The 18674-nt window shown below is 47.7% G+C and overlaps 2 protein-coding genes and 1 long non-coding RNA gene across 4 annotated transcripts; 1 reads left to right on the forward strand and 2 right to left on the reverse strand.

Annotated features, from left to right (window-relative positions):
* Positions 1 to 863: 863 nt before the first annotated feature.
* LOC115561192 (transcription regulator protein BACH1) lies at positions 864 to 7662 on the reverse strand. Of its 2 annotated transcripts, XM_030381019.1 has the most exons (5): positions 7546 to 7654; positions 5689 to 5948; positions 3942 to 5222; positions 2959 to 3165; positions 864 to 2345 (listed from the first exon to the last, which is right to left on the reverse strand). In XM_030381019.1, exons 2-5 carry the CDS (start codon positions 5929 to 5931, stop codon positions 1983 to 1985), a joined length of 2094 nt encoding a protein of 697 aa, XP_030236879.1. In that variant the 5' UTR covers positions 5932 to 5948; positions 7546 to 7654; the 3' UTR covers positions 864 to 1982. The 2 variants fall into 2 exon arrangements, with proteins under 2 accessions (XP_030236879.1, XP_030236880.1); XM_030381020.1 differs by lacking the exon at positions 5689 to 5948 and having other exon boundaries at positions 7546 to 7662.
* Positions 7663 to 7704: 42 nt separating this feature from the next.
* Positions 7705 to 18487, reverse strand: usp16 (ubiquitin specific peptidase 16). The gene is made up of 18 exons (XM_030381018.1): positions 18368 to 18487; positions 17936 to 18005; positions 17637 to 17815; positions 17138 to 17241; positions 16640 to 16755; positions 16182 to 16369; positions 15957 to 16052; positions 15613 to 15743; positions 15002 to 15089; positions 14556 to 14637; positions 14360 to 14451; positions 13916 to 13969; positions 12902 to 13069; positions 11503 to 12532; positions 11093 to 11187; positions 10908 to 10994; positions 10430 to 10571; positions 7705 to 8786 (listed from the first exon to the last, which is right to left on the reverse strand). The coding sequence occupies exons 2-18, from the start codon at positions 17997 to 17999 to the stop codon at positions 8659 to 8661; spliced, it is 2844 nt and encodes a 947-aa protein (XP_030236878.1). The 5' UTR covers positions 18000 to 18005; positions 18368 to 18487; the 3' UTR covers positions 7705 to 8658.
* LOC115561194 (uncharacterized) lies at positions 14982 to 18360 on the forward strand. Its single transcript, XR_003979878.1, has 3 exons — positions 14982 to 15116; positions 15941 to 16081; positions 18229 to 18360. It is a non-coding gene; the product is annotated as an uncharacterized LOC115561194 (long non-coding RNA).
* Positions 18488 to 18674: the final 187 nt, after the last annotated feature.

Consider the following 18674-nt stretch of genomic DNA (forward strand, 5'->3'; position numbering starts at 1 on the left):
AAAGTTTGATATTTTCACTGATTGATTTTAGTAGGGACATCACAAGTGGAAGAGTCCGAGATGTATGATGGTAGGTCAGCCTAGCGGGTGTACTGTAGGCTAAACAATTTTCAAGATTTCACTGTATGACCTTTATTCCCAAGCGTGACATGACACTGACATTTTTTGTGAATTTGGGCCTTCACGCTAATCTGGATTACGCCGGGATTATTCCAATTAGGCGTATTGTTACCGCAATCCGTTTTAGCGTTCCACAATCCGAAAATGTGCCAAGAAGAAAAATGAGCGAATAGAAAATGAAAAAAAGAAAAGGGTCTGGGGAAGGTATAATTGCCCACCGCATCCTGAGAGGAAAAGAGAATATGTTCGGTGAGGGATGAGACTGTTAGATATGAGTCGGGAGGTTTTTTTTCTGCATTAATCTCTTGTTGTAACGACCGTTTAAGGGTTTGGGAATCTGATGAGTTCCAGGATTGGGTTTAACTGCTTTCATTTTGTTTCTGTGGACTTTAATCTTCCAGCCCTGCGTTCTTAATCACATCTCGGCGCGCGCCGTTAATCTGCCATGAATGAGGACGGGATTACGGGCTTCTGACCTTGCTGCCTTACTGCACACACCACCCCTCCTCTCCTCAGCCATCCCCCGCCCACCAGCCGCCGTACCCACCACTACCATCTAAACCCTACCCCACAACTTCCTCTACCTCCCTCTCAAACCGCACCACTCTCCAACTTCCTCGCCAACCACGCCACCGCCCTCTCCAACCACACCTTCAGACAGTCCACAAGACCCCTCTTACACGCAACCTCCCTTTCGAACCCCCATCCAGACCTCCCATCAACTTCAAAAGCGTGAAAAATCATAATTTTTGCATATTAACACAAAATGCTAAAACATTTATTACAACTCTTTACATAGAATGTTATAATTCTTCATCGGTTTTGTGTGATTGCAGATCATTCGATATGATGTCATTGATTAATAAACAGGCTGCCACGTTGGAGGTTTAGGAACCATTTCACATGGGTGTTCCCTCCAGTTGTGTGTCAGGTGGGCACATTTTTTTATGTTAATGCTTTTATTGATACTTAAAGGTATTATGCAGAGGCAGAATACTAGCCAGGGAACCAGGCGATTCTGGATAACTGGCATTTAATACATGGTTCATTAACTACAGTAAACTATAGTTAAACAGCTATGTAATGTAACAGATTTCCTCACTGAAACCGTTTCAAACTAGACTCAACTTTTTCAAACGCATTGCATCTAATTCCCAGAATTAATACTTCAAATGCTACATCCAAGATTCAATTTACCCAGAGGAGAAATCCGTCAGCTGTGACATTGCATCCAAAATCGATGATAACGTGGTTTAGGTGATAATGCAGGACAATGTTAAGTGGTTGACATAAAAATATGCGACATATAATATGATATCCTATCTATACATATATGTTAGATTTGATGTACAAAATTTGCCTTTCATTTTACACACGAGAGAGAAAGTGAGAGAGTGAGAGAGTAGGAAGAGTTTAAACAGTAATTGCATCCATAATCTCTTCAGAGGTGGTCTACTTTTCCCTGAGAGAAGAAAACTGTTTTACTAATACGTGTCCGAAGACAATTTAAAGGGAACCTCTTGCACACGTGCACGTTCAAAAGTACAAGGACGTCACAACCGTTATAAAGATAAAACATCAGAAATATAATACTGTTCTCTGCATTTTAACTGTGCTGAAATGCATAAAACCAACTGAGTGGTGGGAAACTTCCCTGTGCAGAGTAAAGTGACCAACTAAAAAGAGTTGAGACGGTACAGTGCCGTCTCAACACACAGGATTCAGGAGCACCACGAAGGGGGATGAGGAGTCCTTTCTAAGACCGCCCCCCCCTCGTCCCCCTCTCTCTTGACTCTAGCACATCCTGAGTCTAAAGGGCGTCGGCCAGAGACCAGCGTTCCTGCCGGAGGCCGGAGGCCGGGTCAGGCCTCCGAAGACCCTGCAGCCTCCTCCGACTCCGTCCCCCAGCTGAAGGCCTGAGGGTCCTGGGCTGGGAGCAACCCGCTGCCGGGGCTCCACGTCGAGGGGGGTGGAGGGCCCCCCGGGATGCCAAGGAGCGCCTGGGGGTCGGGGTCGGGGAACGGTTCTTCCTGACCCGGCTTCATGAGGAGGGAAGACGCAGGGCAGTCGGCGGCGGAGACCTTGGCGAGGAGCTGAAGGTGGTCTTGCTGGGGGTCCGACTGCTCGCCGACGGTCTTGCTGAACTTGGAGAGGTTGCGTCGGGCGGTGCCCAGGTCCTGCTCCAGCTGGACGTGCTCCTCCATCATCCGCCTCTTCTTCTCTTGCTTGGGGGGGGGGAGGAACAGAATTGAAGAACCGAAACGAGAGAACCATCTTATAGGACAGTAATGGCAGCAGTCACCAAGTGCCTGCTGACATTCCTGAGATCAAATAAATAGTTGTTTATTATTAAAACATTTTAAATCTTGAAAGTCAAAAATTTAAAACTACTCATTATTCAAGGATATATATTTTCGATATACAACTCGCTCACTTTTTAAAATTTAAGAGTGCAGTAAATTGTAGAATAAGGTTTGCGTTCAACAGAGACACCAGCCTCTGGCGCCCTCTATTGGTCTATGTTAGGTGGACATTTAAGGGGTCCTTGCACACTGCCCGAACAAACGACTACCAACACCATTATCGTGCCAGTGGGATTACCCGTTGCTGGCTATTGCCGGATGAAGTACCTTCTTTGCGAAAGTGCTAAATCGTGTTGGCCAACTTCGGCCTCCATCCCGAAGTATCACAAACGTGTGTCTTGTGTGTTTGGGGGGGCAGTGTGTGCAAGCACCTTAACGGCCCCCTGGTTTACAACACAACAGGTGTAACGGCCCGGTAGGCTAATCTGTCCATCGTGTATCTAAGTTCCCCCACGTGTGAAGTCCCTGTATTTACCAGTGTGTTGATCTCCACCTCCAGCGTCTGGATGCTGTCGAGCTTCCTCTTCCTGCAGCGCTGTGCCGCCGCGCGGTTCTTGCTGCGACGGCGGACGTCGTGGACGTACTCCAGCTGCCCGGTGGACAGCTTGTGCTGCCGCAGGAGCTGCTGGAAGGCGCTGCGGGTCAGGCGGGAGATCAAGTCCACGGGGAAGGGCAGCTGCACCTGCAGGGACCCACAGGGGGAACCGTCAGCTTCCAGTCAGGGATACTGACGCGGATACCGTCACGCAGAGGACACCGTCACATTTAGCAGTCACTGCCTCAACCCTTCATTTAAACCCCCGGGTTCTGATCAGCCCTACTCCCAACCAGCACCCCACACCGATACAGCTGTTTATCCAACACACCAGACTTAATATGAACTGTACCTACAAAATCAAACATCTACAGCAGGGGTCTCAAACTCGCGTCCCGGGGGCCAATTGAGGCCCGCAGGATGATATTTCGTGGCCCCCTATTTAACATCAAAGTTTAGTGTTAGTGCGGCCTGCACGTTGTCAAACGCACATTTTTGCTGAGTGGCTTGCCACACTTTTCGGGTAACCAGATCTCCCTGTTTTGCCGGGACAGTCCCAACTTTGAGTTGCGTGTCCCGAGTCCCGACAAAAGCCAAAGGACGCTAAAATGTCCCGGTTTCCACCAACCGCTATGAAACGTCCCCTGTTGTCAGCGATTACATAACCAACGTGATCTAATTACAGCCCGATCATTAACTTAGATTGGGTCAGTTGTGCTCCCTTTTTCTGTGGAATACTTAATGTGGTCCAGCCTGACCCAGACTCTACCTCCGGCGGTCCCCAGGTAACCACAGTTTGAGACCCCTGATCTACAGTGTCTATCTAGATGGAATAGTGCCATCTATTGGACTGAAAGCTTATATCATTTTATAAAGCAGCGAGAAGCCACACTACACACGATCAAACAAAGTCAAAGACAAACCTCAGCCACCACTTCTCCCCCCTTGTCGTCCTCCTCCGTGTCCACGTCCGAGTCGTCGGCGGAGTTCAGGGACGAGGACATGTAGGGGCTCCTCTCCGAGAGCGACAGGCTATCGACGCCGGCCGCGGCCTCGGGCACGTCGCCGGGCACGTCCCCCACGCCGCCCAGGTCTCGGAGGAAGGGGCAGTCCCCGGTGCTGGAGCTCAGGTCCAGCTGCTTCAGCCAGTGGAAGTCGGCCGCCTTGGCCATGGTGCCCTGGTCCCCGGGGTCCGCCGGGTCCAGGTGGGGCCAGAAGCCAGTCGCCAGGTGCTCCGCCACCTCCCTCTCCACGCTGCTCCTCTGCCCGCACGCCACAACATCCTCCTGGGTCAGGTCCAGGCCCGGCGGGAGCCCTGCGGCGGGCTCCGGGAGACCCACGTCGTCCAGCCCGGATCGGTCCTCCGCGCCGGCCCCCGCCCCCGCCGCCGCCCCCCGCTCCGGGAGCCCGGCCGTGGGGGGGACGCGGTGGGTCTCGGCCGTGACGAGGCAACAAGAGGCGGGGCTGCACTCGATCTCGGCGCCCATGGTCTCCACGGGTTGGTTGGGGTTGTTGGGGCCCGTGGGGCCCCCGGCGGGATCCAGAAGGTCGGCAGGGGTCACACTGAGCGGGGCCGGAGAGGAGGAGGTGGACATGGGGCAGCGAAGGCTGCAGAGCGGCAAGTCCAGGGTGTGTTCATCGGACTCACCACCCAGATCCAGAAGGTCTCTTTGGCAGAACGAAGAGGGTAGATCTGGCTCTGTGCTGGTGGTGGCGGTGGTGGTGGTGGTGGTGGCTGTGGTGTTGGCGGTCGCCTCAGGGCAAGGCAGGGACAGGATCGGACACACACCCTCGCCCGTAATCCCTGGCATGCGAGAGGCGTAGGTCTCCAGACAGAACCCGTCTTCTTCTTCTTCTTCTTCTTCTCCCGACATGCTGGGCTGGGGGTTTAGGGGACACTGGGATGGGAACACGATCCGGGGGTCTTCCGAAGGCACTGTTTTGCCTCTCTCCGCTTGGCCGGTCTTCATTCCACACTTAAGGGCGGGAGGCCTAGTCTGACAGCATCTTCTTCTGTCAGTTTCCTTGACGGGGGTTTGGCTGCTGGAGAACTTGGGCAGGAGGAAGTTGAAGCAGGCGCTCTCCATGTTGTGGAAGCCCAGGGCTTCGGCGCTCTGGTGAATGGCATGGATGTTGTCTTTGGTGAAGAGCAGCTTGGAGGTGTAGGCGAACTGGAGCAGAGGTTCGAAGCCTTCTGCCGTAACCTGGGGATGAGAGACATTCTCTTGAATGAAGAGGCCATGCTACTCTGTACTCTGATACCTACTCATGCTACATATTTTCCTAAACCATCAATTAATATCCAGTCTGGGATCAATAAAGAACATTTTAGAATATCTTAAAAATGTAAATCACCATTTTTTCCGAGAGGGTCGCATATTATGTTCTCGAGGCCGTGGCGGGGGAATTAGACCAGTATATTAATCACTTTATAGTGACATAGTTATCATAGAAGTTAATGGACTACATTTCCCAGGATCCAATGCATACACTAGGCGACACGACACGACGACATCATGGCGACATCGTCATGACAACATGGCGACATCGTCATGACATCGTGGCGACATCATCATGACATCATCATGACATCGTCGCAACATCATCACGACATCACGGGCGACATCTTCACGACACCACGGCCACGCGCTCCACCGCGACCCAACGGACCTGTTCCGGCAGGGTGATGACGGCGTGGCTCCCCGTGAGGCCGCTGACGCGCCCGTGGAAGAAGTCGCTGCAGGAGGCCAGGACCGCGGCGTGCGCGCGGAAGTGCTGGTCGCCCGTCGCCACGGTGACGTCGCACAGCGCGTCCCGCCGCCGCTGCTCGTCCAGGCGGCGCAGGACGTGGGCGGCGTGCACGGCCGACTCGAAGGTGAACCCTGAGGTGGAGCGAGGGGCTGGGAGAGACATGACTCTCGGGACTCAGCCTGGGTGCAGTGGGGCGGCAGACGTTTTGAACACATGGAAACTTCCAGAGGGTTCAGATACATTTCATTGAGGAGCAGTATAGGCAGAGGCGCCGCATCCCATTAGGCATACCAGGCAACTGCCTGGGGCCCCGCAATTGTTTGGGGGCCACGGGGGGGGCCCCCTAGAGCCAAAAAAAAAAAAAACGTTCCACCCCCCCCCCCCCCCCCCCCGTCAACAATCCTCTGCCTAGGGCCCCCACACTACCTAGAATCGCCCCTGAGTATAGGTACGTGGCTCGAGGATGTGGAAAGGTTAGGCTGTGGGCATTGGGGTGTGTGGTGGGGTATCTTTTAGCTGGTAGATATTAAAGATCCCGGTCGGTACACTATCTAGTTCAAACATGGTGGGGTTCAACATTCCAATGATGGACGACTTTCACAATGAGAGTTTAGCAGTGAATAATATGAAAAATAAACTTCCTCTTTCCACGCCAAGCCATGAAGATATGACCAGAACAAGCTAATCCTGTGGAACTACAGCCTAATCTACTACAGGCCTTGTTTCCAGAAGACATAGCATGTCTCTGCACTCAGATCTTTGTGGACGTTTAAGATCACCTCACCTTAGAATTAATATAGACCATGGATTTAAGTCCAAGTCCAAATCCTCAGTCCCTGGAGCTAAACCAGACTCTAACTCCAGACTAACAAATAGATTACAGAGGAAATAATAAATTGTGTTATCTAATATACTATATACTAGATGGTTAACTTTGGACCTCTTTGAATACAAAAAGATGTTGGACGTTCACACATGAATAAAATTGATGGAAAATTGATGAGTGCTCAAAAGCCTTTAACTACTGACAGTTTAATCCTATAAGTATAATATTAATAATGTAATGTATATAATTGTCAAATGATATAATAATGAATTGTATTAATAAAGCGCTTACACAGTGGATAAGGTTACTTATGTGTAAGTGTAACAATATATAAAACACGTTTAGAAATACATCTTTGAAGATATGGCACCTTTGAAACTAGTGGAATTTACTCTGAAAGTTGACTTCTGCAAATTCACCCTTTCCTGTGTAGGAGTCACGAGCTTGCCTAGAGTGACATGAGTTGTAGGAGTTAAGCGTAAATGTCATACCACACAATGACTTGTCATAAGTGGCTGGATTGAGGGGGTTTAATGAAAGATTAGGAACCTATAGGGGTGGTTTGACCCCCAACTTTAAATTGACTGGACTCGATCCCACATGAAAGTCGCTTTGGATGAAAGCATCTGCCAACACTTGTGTAAAATAGTAATAAGTTAATCATACACTAAGTTGAGAAAGTCAGATAAATGCTGACTCATGGTTAGGTAACTGAAAAGTTTTGTCATGTATACCGATTATAAAAAAAACAACAAGAATAACAACAGCACACACCACATACTTTGAGTCCCGTACTCGAATAGTACATGTTAACGGTAGAAAAATAGGCAAATACCCGGCCTGACGAGATAAAAACATCTGTCGGCAGCTGGCTCTTAAAATGATCTCCCTTGTGATTAAAATAACATGGACAATTATTCATTTGAACACACAAAATATGAATCACTGACCTGCCATCTGAAAATTATGATATTGTCAACAATCAGCGACCACGGACGTGTTTTCAGCCACCCATGTGTCATGTGACCAGGAAGGGCTGCGTCTCCAAGCAGTACGCAGGCGCACTGACGCACTCTTTGCAATAGTAGTCCAAAGGAATGTGACCAAAATATTTTTACATCAGGCGTTTATTAATATTGGACATCAGTTTTAAAAGACCCAGGTATAAATACTCCATACAAATAGGTTTGTAATTATTAGGCTACAACGCATTCTAGAAGTATATAATGTATTAGTTTGGGTTTTTCCCATGTTTTTCTACAAATAATCCCGATTTATTATTTACTTTTTTGTATATATATATATATATATATATATATATATATATATATATATATATATATATATATATAATGTCAGTCAGCGTTGGGGTCAACTGCATCTCATGTTATTAATACAAAATCAAAGTCTTTCAGGCGTTGTTCTCCCTTAAAAACATTAGCAGCTCAACTGGTAAATTCCAACCAGCCTCATACTTATCCATCATATGCAGGCATAATGCAGACAAATGATCTTGCCGACATGCCATTGGCAAAGAAAAAAAGTAATATTGCCTTCTTAATACTGCCAGCTACTACAAATTCATGTTTTCTTTCCATTCATATAATAATTGAAGCACAAACTGCAGTTTGTAGCAATAGGCAACACAACTATGATAAAATAGAGGTATCCATTTTAAACTGGCTATTTCATTTCCATTATTGTTTCACTATTACTAAGAGTTATTCGTTGAAAAAAAAAATCAAATAAAGACAAACTGGTTTATGGACAGCTCTGGTGTTGCTTGTCCCAAGAGATGACAAGAGATGAGTGTTACGGTAGAGAAGATAGAAAACGAAAAAAATAAAAGAAGGCATTTTTTGTTTTTTGACAATTGACAATTGACAATTTTTGACAATTCATCGTCCGCCGTGGTCCACACACCAGCAGTATTTCAGATCAGATCCTAGTTTTTATTATGGATCTGAAGCAGCAGCAGCGACGGTGGTGGTGGTGGTGGTGTTGTTCCCTGAGAGGGTGGGGCTAGTGTCGGGGGGGTCAGGGGGTCAAGGTCAAGGTCAAGGTCAGGAGGACATCCTCTCGTAGAACAGAAGGTAGGCCTGCGAGCCCTGGGCCTTGCTCTCGGTCACCGGCTGCACGCTGCTGTCGCTGGCGTGGTACCAGGTTCCTCTCGGGGGCTGCAGCGGCTCGGCTGTGGGAGGAGAGAGACAGGAGCCCGGTTACTGTCCGACTCACATGGACGACTGAATTCCCCATTCCATTCACGTTGTCCTGCAGAGCCTCGCTTACACTACAACACATCGGCACACGATCAAACTCTCAATTCAGATTATTTACAATGAAAGCTTTTATTCTAGTACTGTCCTCTACTTGCTGCTGTGGCACTTAAATGTGTCCTGCATAGGCAAACTGGCTCGGGGTGAAAAAGGTGAGAATGATGCGTGAGCTGAGAAAAACACAGACCCACTATAGGGTTCCAGGTTTATACCCTGGGGAGTTTTCATTTACATTTTTTATTACTTTTTTAATGTATTAGGGTTCGTCAAAAGCTAAAAAAAATTACAGGACTGCGCACAATTACGAACAAAGCATTAATTTATTATGCGCAAGGGCAGCCCCAATAGGTACATAACTTATTACAAAATTAAGAAAGAATATTGAGAAGAATAACAAGAGGTGGGAGGACAGGGCAATAGGAGTAGGCCTATGCCATTATTTATTTTTCTTCTTGGCCTGGACCAGTGTCTCAAGGGCCCGCTTTCCTCTCGGCTATATCGACTAGTATGTATCAACACAACTGGTGACCCGCTGAAAAATTCTCTTTTGGTGCGTTTCCACCGGAGGGTGCGTTCGGTTCGCAAAGTTGCGGCACGGTTTGCGTTTCCACCGCCAAAAGTGGGCGTGACATGGGGATAAAAACAAGCCGCGAGGTATAATTCTGGACAATGGACGTGTCGCGTAAAACGTTAGCTTGGGCGAACAAGGAGGTGGAGCATGGACCTATTAAAGAAGACAATACTTTATTAAAGCATGCAATTGTGATGTAGAACAAAATAAAAAGAAAACAAAGTGCTTGCATGACATTGAAGCCTACAGCGATCGTTACTTAACTTGTGTGGTGGTGCCTTATGCACTCTCATTGGCTGAATCGATGAGAACGTTTTAGATAATATAAGGTCGCGGGGAGACGAAGCTCTGTTCGTTTGTATATTTTATTTACGTGACCATATTTTTGTTATGTTTGTTTTGGGAATCAGTTCTCGTCGTTCACCTTCGGGATGTTTACGTAGCTGCCGCGGCGATCGACATCCGGCCTACCATGAGGGTACTGTTGGCGGTGGAAACGAGGCATTTAAAGGCTCCACTGGGCTCACGCTTGGCCGTTTCAGATGGTAGGCGACTTTCCGCTCGCACTGTCGGCTGGCCGCGCGGCTTCACGAGCGCGCGCATGCGTTCGACGAGCACGGAAGCGACAGTTCCACGGGAGTGCGCCCACTTGTCGTGCCGCCTGACAGAATGCTGCGCCTTCTCCCTGTCCGCTCGCCTCTCCATTGAGAATGTATTAGCAGGCGCTACAAGGACTCCATGGCTGGCCATCAGCCCCCCCCCCCCAAATGTTTTCTCAACGGATCTCCACGAATCACAGAAGTGGTCAATTTTGTCTTCAAAACGGCGAATTTCGCCGAAAGGTGACTAGTTTGAATCCCTGCATTATAAAGAGTATGAATACAGTCTATAGTGTCTCCAGACACTATAGACACATACTCTGGATAACCTGAAGCCTGGATAACCGTGTGTTTGGGGGGGTCAAGAGGACAGTAACGGGGGTCTTACCCGATGCTGGGAGTCCGTTTTTGGAGAGGCTGTCGGGCCGGGCCTTGACGTACGCCGTGTAGTGACCGGATCGCATGGTGCCGCTGTGTTCCACGATACCATACAGGCTGTACAGCACTTTGGACTCCCCCTCCGGAACATTCTGGTGGAGGGAGGTCAGACGGGACAGGGTGTTGGGACTCCCAGCCGAAATGGGTCTGGGTTCAAGGCCCCACAGTCCACCACCTGCAGGAATTCTTGAGCAAGAGCCCCAACCCGCGCCTTGGCGACATGTATCTTAACACATACATGCACAGTAATTCATTATCGAACAGACGGAGTCTGTTAGAACGAATAGCAAACTGTTCAGCACTGTTATTCATTTGGAGTTTGAACTATTCTATTGGACCCAGCCTGTCGAATGTGACTTCTCAGAAACATGACGCACTATTTGGCGCCGGGCAACGTGTTGACATCAATGTTCCGCCTCCATGTTTACCTTGCATGTTGCAGTGCAGTACGGAGCCAGGTCCAGCACCTGGGGGAACTGGACGTGTCGGTTGACCTTGCAGACGCTGTAGCCCACCTGGACACACCGTCAGATGGTAGGTTAGTCACTTTCATTGTCAAATAGTGTTTGGTTCTCATAAAGGAGATGCTACAGTGCTCCTGAAGCTGTCCTACCTGCTGGAACCTCTTGAGATGCAGTGTGAGGACGGGAGGAGGAGTGGAGATCAACATCTGCTTCAGACCATCCGTGTAGACCTTCTTCTGGGAGCCTACGCAAGGTAAGAAGAAGGTGAACCTCCAAACCGGAACAATCCGGTTAAAGCATTTGGATGGCATTTACAATGCAGGAGCACAGTCAGGCACACACACAATGTGCCGGACACTTGACAAACTAACAAGATCAAAACAGCTTTAACACACACACACACACACACACACACACACACACACACACACACACACACACACACACACACACACACACACACACACACACACACACACACACACACACACACACACACACACACACACACACACACACACAATGTTACAGATGTAACAAGTAAGCGGCCTTTATTCACCTTGTCGCCGGGTGCAGGCGACACACAGCAGGCTGTTGGTTTGGGTCAGGTGCTCCACCTCGGTGAAGTGGTAGAGGGACGACAGGACCGAGCACTCTTGCCTCTCCGGCCCCACCCGCCTCGCCAGCGTCTCAAAAGCCAGCGCCGGGTCCTGGTTGACCACCGTGTACTCCTTAGCCCCTCCCACGGCACCGGGCTCCGCCCCTACGCCGTCCTCCTCCTCCCCGTCCAGGAAGGCGTCGTTCAGAGACAAGCTTTCCATTCCCTCAGCTATGTCCTCGTCCTCTTCCTCTTCGTCCTCCTCCTCCTCCTCATCTACATCAATGTTGTCGGACATCTTTGATTCTTCCTGGGCGCCGTTCTCTGCCATGGCGGTACAACAGTTGCCGTCTGCGACCGACTCCTCTCCTGGAGCTACTCCCGGGGCGGCCGGAGCCACTTCCTGGTCAGCTGGGGTTACCTCCTGTTCGGCTACAGCCCCTTCCTGTTTAGCTGCAACCCCTTCCTGTTTGGCAGCAACAACCTCCTGGTTGGTGGCATCCATTTCCAGGTTGGCTGCAACCACTTCCTGTTGGGTGGCATCCATTTCCAGGTTGGCTGCAACCACTTCCTGGTTGGTGGCAGCCACTTCCTGGTTGGTGGCATCCATTTCCAGGTTGGCTGCAACCACTTCCTGGTTGGTGGCATCCATTTCCAGGTTGGCTGCAACCACTTCCTGGTTGGTGGCAGCCATTTCCTGGTTGGACGTAACCACTTCCTGTTTGGGCGCAAACACTTCCTGGTTGGTCAAGGCCACTTCCTGGTCGGTCAAGGCCACTTCCTGCTGCTCTTCGCCATTTTGTGCGACGGACGTTTCTTGGGAGGCGACGGGGGTCTGATCGTTCCGCGCCGTGTCTTCCCGAGCTCCTTCCTCACACTTGGTCTCGCTGCTCGGGACGGCGGGGTCTTCCTCCATGCTCTCGTCCACACTGCCAGGCACGGGACCGTCCAGCGTGGGCTTCCCCTCCTGCTTCTGCTGTCGCCGTTGACTCTGGTTGTACAGGGGGAAGGAACGAATGTCAGCGGCCTAAGCGGGTAATCTTGGTCTCAGTGGCACACCATGCTGGCTTAATGTATGTGTCGAAAGTACACCCAAACTATGGATGCATTTTGGACGCATACATTTGGGCGTGCGTCGAGTATTTTGCCAAAACTACAACACAAAACCAGCATTCCAATGTTTCCGTCTACTTCACTTGGGAGAGTCTCTGACGTAATCCCAGCTTTTGGTTGATGAAAAACAGCATAATGTGGGCACAGATGGTTAAAAAACATTTAAAATGTATCCACATTAGTGTGGCCATGGCCTTAGTAACAGGCCCCAAGACAAACGTGACCGGAGGGGGCCGTGCTAGCCTACCTTGGCTTGTTTCTTGGCCTGCTTCTTGGCCTTCTTCTGCTGGTACTTGCTGCCGGTACCGGAGAGTCCGTCATCGCTGGTGTCGTCCAGAGCCGGGCTGGCCCGCCCCTCCGGGCTCGAGTCCCGCGCCTTGGGGACCACCTTCTTCTGGCTCTTTTTCCTGTACGCCTGCAAAAATGCATTTATATCAATGTATATAAAGTAGGGCTGTCAAGCGATTACAATATTTAATCACGATTAATCGCATTAATGCCATAGTTAACTCACGATTCATCTTTTTTTTTTTTTCGATGCTAAATATCCCTTGAATTTTTTGTCCCATTAATTTTTCTAATTTTAATGCTCTTATCAACATGGAGAAGTGCATCGGCTTGCCTTGTGCAAATGTTTTTTTATTGATAACAACATTGGCATATACTGATCAAAACAGGACGGTACAAAAAAAAGCCTATAATGCAATTTAACGATGAACATACAAAGATATGCCTTGAACATAGCAGTCAGGCTACTGCTTCTTTGTTTTGAGCCCAAAAAAAAAGTTTTTTTTTTTATTTTTTATAATTTGCGTTAATCGCGCGTTAAAAAAATCAACGCCGTTAAAATTGGTTTGCGTAAACGCCGTTAATAACGCGTTTAACTGACAGCTCTAATATAAAGCCAAATTAACAAAGACCATAGATAAATGTAATAAAAAAATCAAAATCAAAAATTCATTCACTATGATCAACTCAATACAACTGAATAGCTCCATCCACTTGCTGACACATTTGGTTGATCTATTTTGTTGAAATACTGCCATCTAGTGATCGTTAAAAAGTAAGAACAGTGTTATCAATTCAGATCAGCATAAAACATAATCTAGAAACTGCAAGCATTGCGACGTGGCTGGCACTTTATATATCTGGGCAATAGGTCACAGCTACTTAAAAGCACACGCATGCATTATAGTGTTGGTACAATTTGAAGCTCATAAATTAAATTCCTAACACCACAGAATCCTGCCGGGTTTGTTACCTCATCAGCAACGGGGAGCGAAAGATCCAGAAACATTTCTGTTACTAGTGACACCTGTTAGCACAACACACAACAAAGCATCAGTTTAAAAATTAAGTCATTGTATTTTAATAGGTCAGGTTTTGACACAAATACTTGTGTTTCTACTACTCAGTGTTGCTCAATATTTTTGGTAAAAGTATCGACGTTACTAGTTGGACTACATTTAGTAGTAGTGCAGTCTCTGTATTCTAAATCAAACAGCATTTTCAGTAGCTAAGCACTTTCATTGATCAAGTTGCATGGGTAGCTTCCACACAAGCTACATTACCCCAAGCACAGCAAAGCTTTCTGCTGCAGTCTGAAATACCCACGTACACTGGAAGCTTCATTAAATGTAGAGTTACTGGTAGCTTAGCCACACTTTCAACTAGCTTGCCCAACAGTGCTCAAACTACTACGTACCGTTTTGCACTGCTGACACATGACAGTGCTGGTGAGTTCGCCGCCAAACACCTGATCCACAAAGTTTTTAGGGAGTCCATTTTTCTCATACTCTGGAAACAGATGAATTCCAAAGTCACAACACAACAAAAATGTCTTCACCGCACACAACAAATAGTGATTCATCTAGACATCCAATTAGTTTGAAGAGGTTTACCTTTAATGGTGATTTTGGACTGGTCTGCATCTATGCTTTTTCCCGACTTTTTTAAGTTATCTGATATTCCAGTAGTCACTCTCTGTGGAAAAACACAAAATATTCAGACTAACAGAGCTGCCAACTCTCGGGCATTGAACACAAATGACCCTCTTCACACATCCTCACGCCACAACTCCTATTTCTCATTCAAATGAAACGCCATTACGCTAACTTTTTAGTAATATAATCCTCTTATATAATCATACGAGGCTGGCCCAAGACTCGGTTCGAACCATGCAGAGTTCTTTGAAATCTGACATGGTTTGTGGAGAGATGTGTCTTAGAGGAGGAGGAGGAGGAGGAGGAGGAGGAGGAGGGGAAGGAGGAGGAGGGGAAGGAGGAGGAGGGGAAGGAGGAGGAGGAGGAGGAGGAGGAGGAGGAGGAGGAGGAGGAGGAGGAGGTACCTTGGTCTCCTCAGCCCTCATCCCGTCCAGCAGGTAGCGAAGGAGCTCCTGGCTGTCCTGCTGCTGGAAGCCCTTGAAGCGAGCCGCCCTGGGAGAGAGACGTCCCGGGACCACAGTAAGACCCCATGGACATGGACTCATTTTCATACGATAGTAATGTTCTTCAGTTTATTTGTATTATTTTCTTTCACCCAGAGAATGTATTTTCTTCAATAGAATTCCGAATTTCCCATCCGCGATTTATACCGTTTTGTCTATATTTTTAAAGGTGACACATCATACCACCAGGTGTGAGTGTTGACTAGCCATTAGAATCCGTATTCCAAAATGTGCAGCATTGTGACATCACAGATGTCCACCTATGACACGCCCACCTGTGATGTCACAATGCTGCATATATTTAAACCTGCTTTTAATAGCTAATCACACTCACACCTGGTGGTATGATGTGTCCCCTTTAACAAGTTAATGTCAAATTTTGATATGTTTTGCAATGGCTAATAATACATGCCACCTGATGCTACAAGATGGCCTTTATAAAACACATCCAACCCCTTTCAAGCACTACTGTTTTCGCAGTGAGCACAAGCTCTCAGTTCTTCTCCACTCACTTCTTGCAGACTTGTGAAAAGAGTTCCCTAGGTGTGACTACGCCCTTCTTGCACTCCGTGATCTCGTTGAGCAGGTGGGACATAGCCAGGGTGAGGGAGCCAGGGGTTTCCAGATGCACCTCCATAGGGGCCTGCAGTGAAAAAACAATATTGCAAAAAATCTCTGTATGGCCTGACTTAAAGTGTAGTGAGGGAGTTTAGCACCCATCCGAAAGTGTCTTGCGTCAAACCTAAAACTACCTGGAGGCATCCTTGAGCAAGAGACTCCAAACCAATAACCCATCCTGTTCTACAGTGAGTCCAGTGTCTAATCTAATGTCTTGTCCAGTGAAGGATGGACCCACCAGATTGGAGGAGGCTGTAGGAGTGATCTTCAAGCTGCTCTTGTTCTCTGTCAGCTGGTTGAGAACCCCCCTCAGCAGCTGGGTCTGGGAGAGGTTCTGGAGAGGACAACCACCCAATAATGAAGGTACATTCTATTAAGATTTTATTCAGATAATTACATCTCTCGACACTGATTTCAAAAGGTAGATCAGACTATACAGACAATATAGAATATACATTCTGACCTGAATGACAGCGTTAAAGAAGCACGTGTTGCCAAGGTTACTGAGGCCTTTAACTGCGACGGCGTTGGTCTCGGCTGGGCTCGACTTGGACGACTTCCCCGCGTTCTCCTTAGAGCTTCTCTTTACGTTCTCCTTGTTCTCTGCCTTTACATGGATCTCCTTCTCAGAACTGGCCTCTACCTTGGTCTCTGTGGGGAGGGCAAGAGGGAGAACATAACTTTGTTTGGTTGAATAAGACGTTCTGGAGATGCTTTTATTCACATTGACTATTATAGTATCGAAGGTCACTCAAATTGAGACATACTATGCAGGAGCATGACAAACAGAGTGGTGGTGCGGAGTGGTAAGAAGTAGGGGCAGTATTGAGACAACCTTTTCTCTATACTGTATATGTACACACGACTACGTACGTACGCATCCATAGTATTATAATACAGACACAGGTCTGGGTGACTCACTCCGCTGTGGAGTCTTCCACTTGGGGTCCGACTGCGCTTGCTTCTGAATGCTGGTCACCAGCTGAGCCAGCTGCCCTGTTTTAGAGTAGTGGACCTCGTCGTCGCAGATGTAACACCTGCAAACAAACACACTGTTTACTTAGCATCATGTGATGGAGCCCATTACGGATGCATAAAGGACCACATTACACTTAAATAAATAACCATTCATTCAGTGATAAGTGTTGATCTTTATCACGTGGAAGTTTGTTGTTGATATAAATGGAAATTGAGGGTTGAGAACCTTCTCAACCGGTCTCTGAAAAAGAAAACGTAAAAACAGGACGCAGGAAAGACGAGGCGGGCTATCCGATGCCCTGACCTTTAGTTTAAACCTTTTGAAGAGCTGAACGTCACCTTCAGCGAGGGGCTCTGCGGGCTAAGCCGGTGAAATATAGACCCATGCGCAGAAGTATAATTTGTCCTTTATGACAGAAATGTGCTTTAGCGTTCCCTCACCACACGACCCAGGCGTCCATGCTGAGCACCAGGAAGTGGGGGTCCGAGCGCGGGGTCTCGTAATGTTTGAGCGCGTGCTGGTTTTCCGACATTCGACCACAACCCTGGGGCGGACGGGGGGGGGGGGGGGGGGGGGGGATGTTGAACAGTTAGTCACAAAAGACAGTACTTAGAACTCTGGTCAAGGGTAAACCAGAATAAACACGGCTAACTTGTGGATGTTTGTTGCAATACCCCAAATAAAATAGTTCAACTAACATTGTGTTTTCTATTCCTTTGCATTAGGAATAGGAATCAAAAATATGACGTACATAAGGGAGTGCAATGCACTCTATATAATCGTTATGAAACTTGGTTGTGCAGCAGTTTTTTGTTATTTTCTGATAACAATATTGATTGTATACCTTGTAGGTTTTCAACCTCAATTGTAAGTCACTTTCAATAAAAGCATCTACTGTATGACAGACTGTCTGAATGTAAATCAAATTCTTGTTCTCACCCTGTGTCCACATTTCAAGCACATCCACACTGCGGGTGGGTCCGGTGGGTCTTCTGTGGGCTCCTGTGGTTCCGTTGTATGCTCAGTACAGCCTTGACAAGCGTTCCAGTCAATGTCCGCACTGGGCTTCTTCATAAAACTGCTATCAATCCCCTTGCGAATGTGACTGCATGATGGAGCTGTGCATCAAGGTACAGACATCGTTAAGCCATAAGGCGGAACCTAGTATCCATCTATATGGTTGACATGCCAACCATACTGATGTGTACATCAGGATGAAGCTGGTACTTGGTATTTACCTGTCAATTCAATGTCCTCGTCCTCCTCACGGGAGGCTCGGTCTTTAACACGTTTCTTCCCCATTTCCACCTTAAGAAAATGTAACAGATTGGAAGAAGAAGGAAACACAATGACTTTAACATAAAAACGAAACTGATTCATGTAAATGTGCCAAAGGGCTTATCCTCCGGGCTGACATCTTTAAAATAAAACGATCGTAACTAACTAAGTATAAGTTATAACTGTTACGTTACTTCCCGAATTCTCATTCATTCTGATGATAATCCTGAGGATGTTTGCTCTGATTTCACAGCTGGCAGGAGGTCTCCCTCATCCTACAATCTGGAATAACTCGTTCAACTACTCCAACAATTCAACATGTACATCTAGCCAAATTTCCGACGAAACAGTGAGGGGAGACGAGGAATAAAAGGAAGATGACAAAAGGATACCTTTAGTTGTTATCGAGAGAAAAGAACCGGTGAGCATGTGAAGGCTGCTGGATCTACCGCTCTGTGTGCGACTCTCGGACTGCTTCGCACATCCGCCGTGACGATTTCCGGTGTGATGTCCAGTGTGTTCCGTCGAAAACAGTCCGGATGGACTGATGTTCGGTTATCGTTACTTATCTTCGATTTTGACCACATTCCTTAGTGTTAAGTTGAAGTTTAAAAACAAATAATAATAATGATAATAATAATGTAATAATGTAATTAAAGATGCATCTAAATACAGCACAACAAAAGGAAACAATCCGGC

The sequence above is a fragment of the Gadus morhua genome, chromosome 16 (assembly GCF_902167405.1).
Source record: "Gadus morhua chromosome 16, gadMor3.0, whole genome shotgun sequence".
NCBI lineage: Eukaryota > Metazoa > Chordata > Actinopteri > Gadiformes > Gadidae > Gadus > Gadus morhua.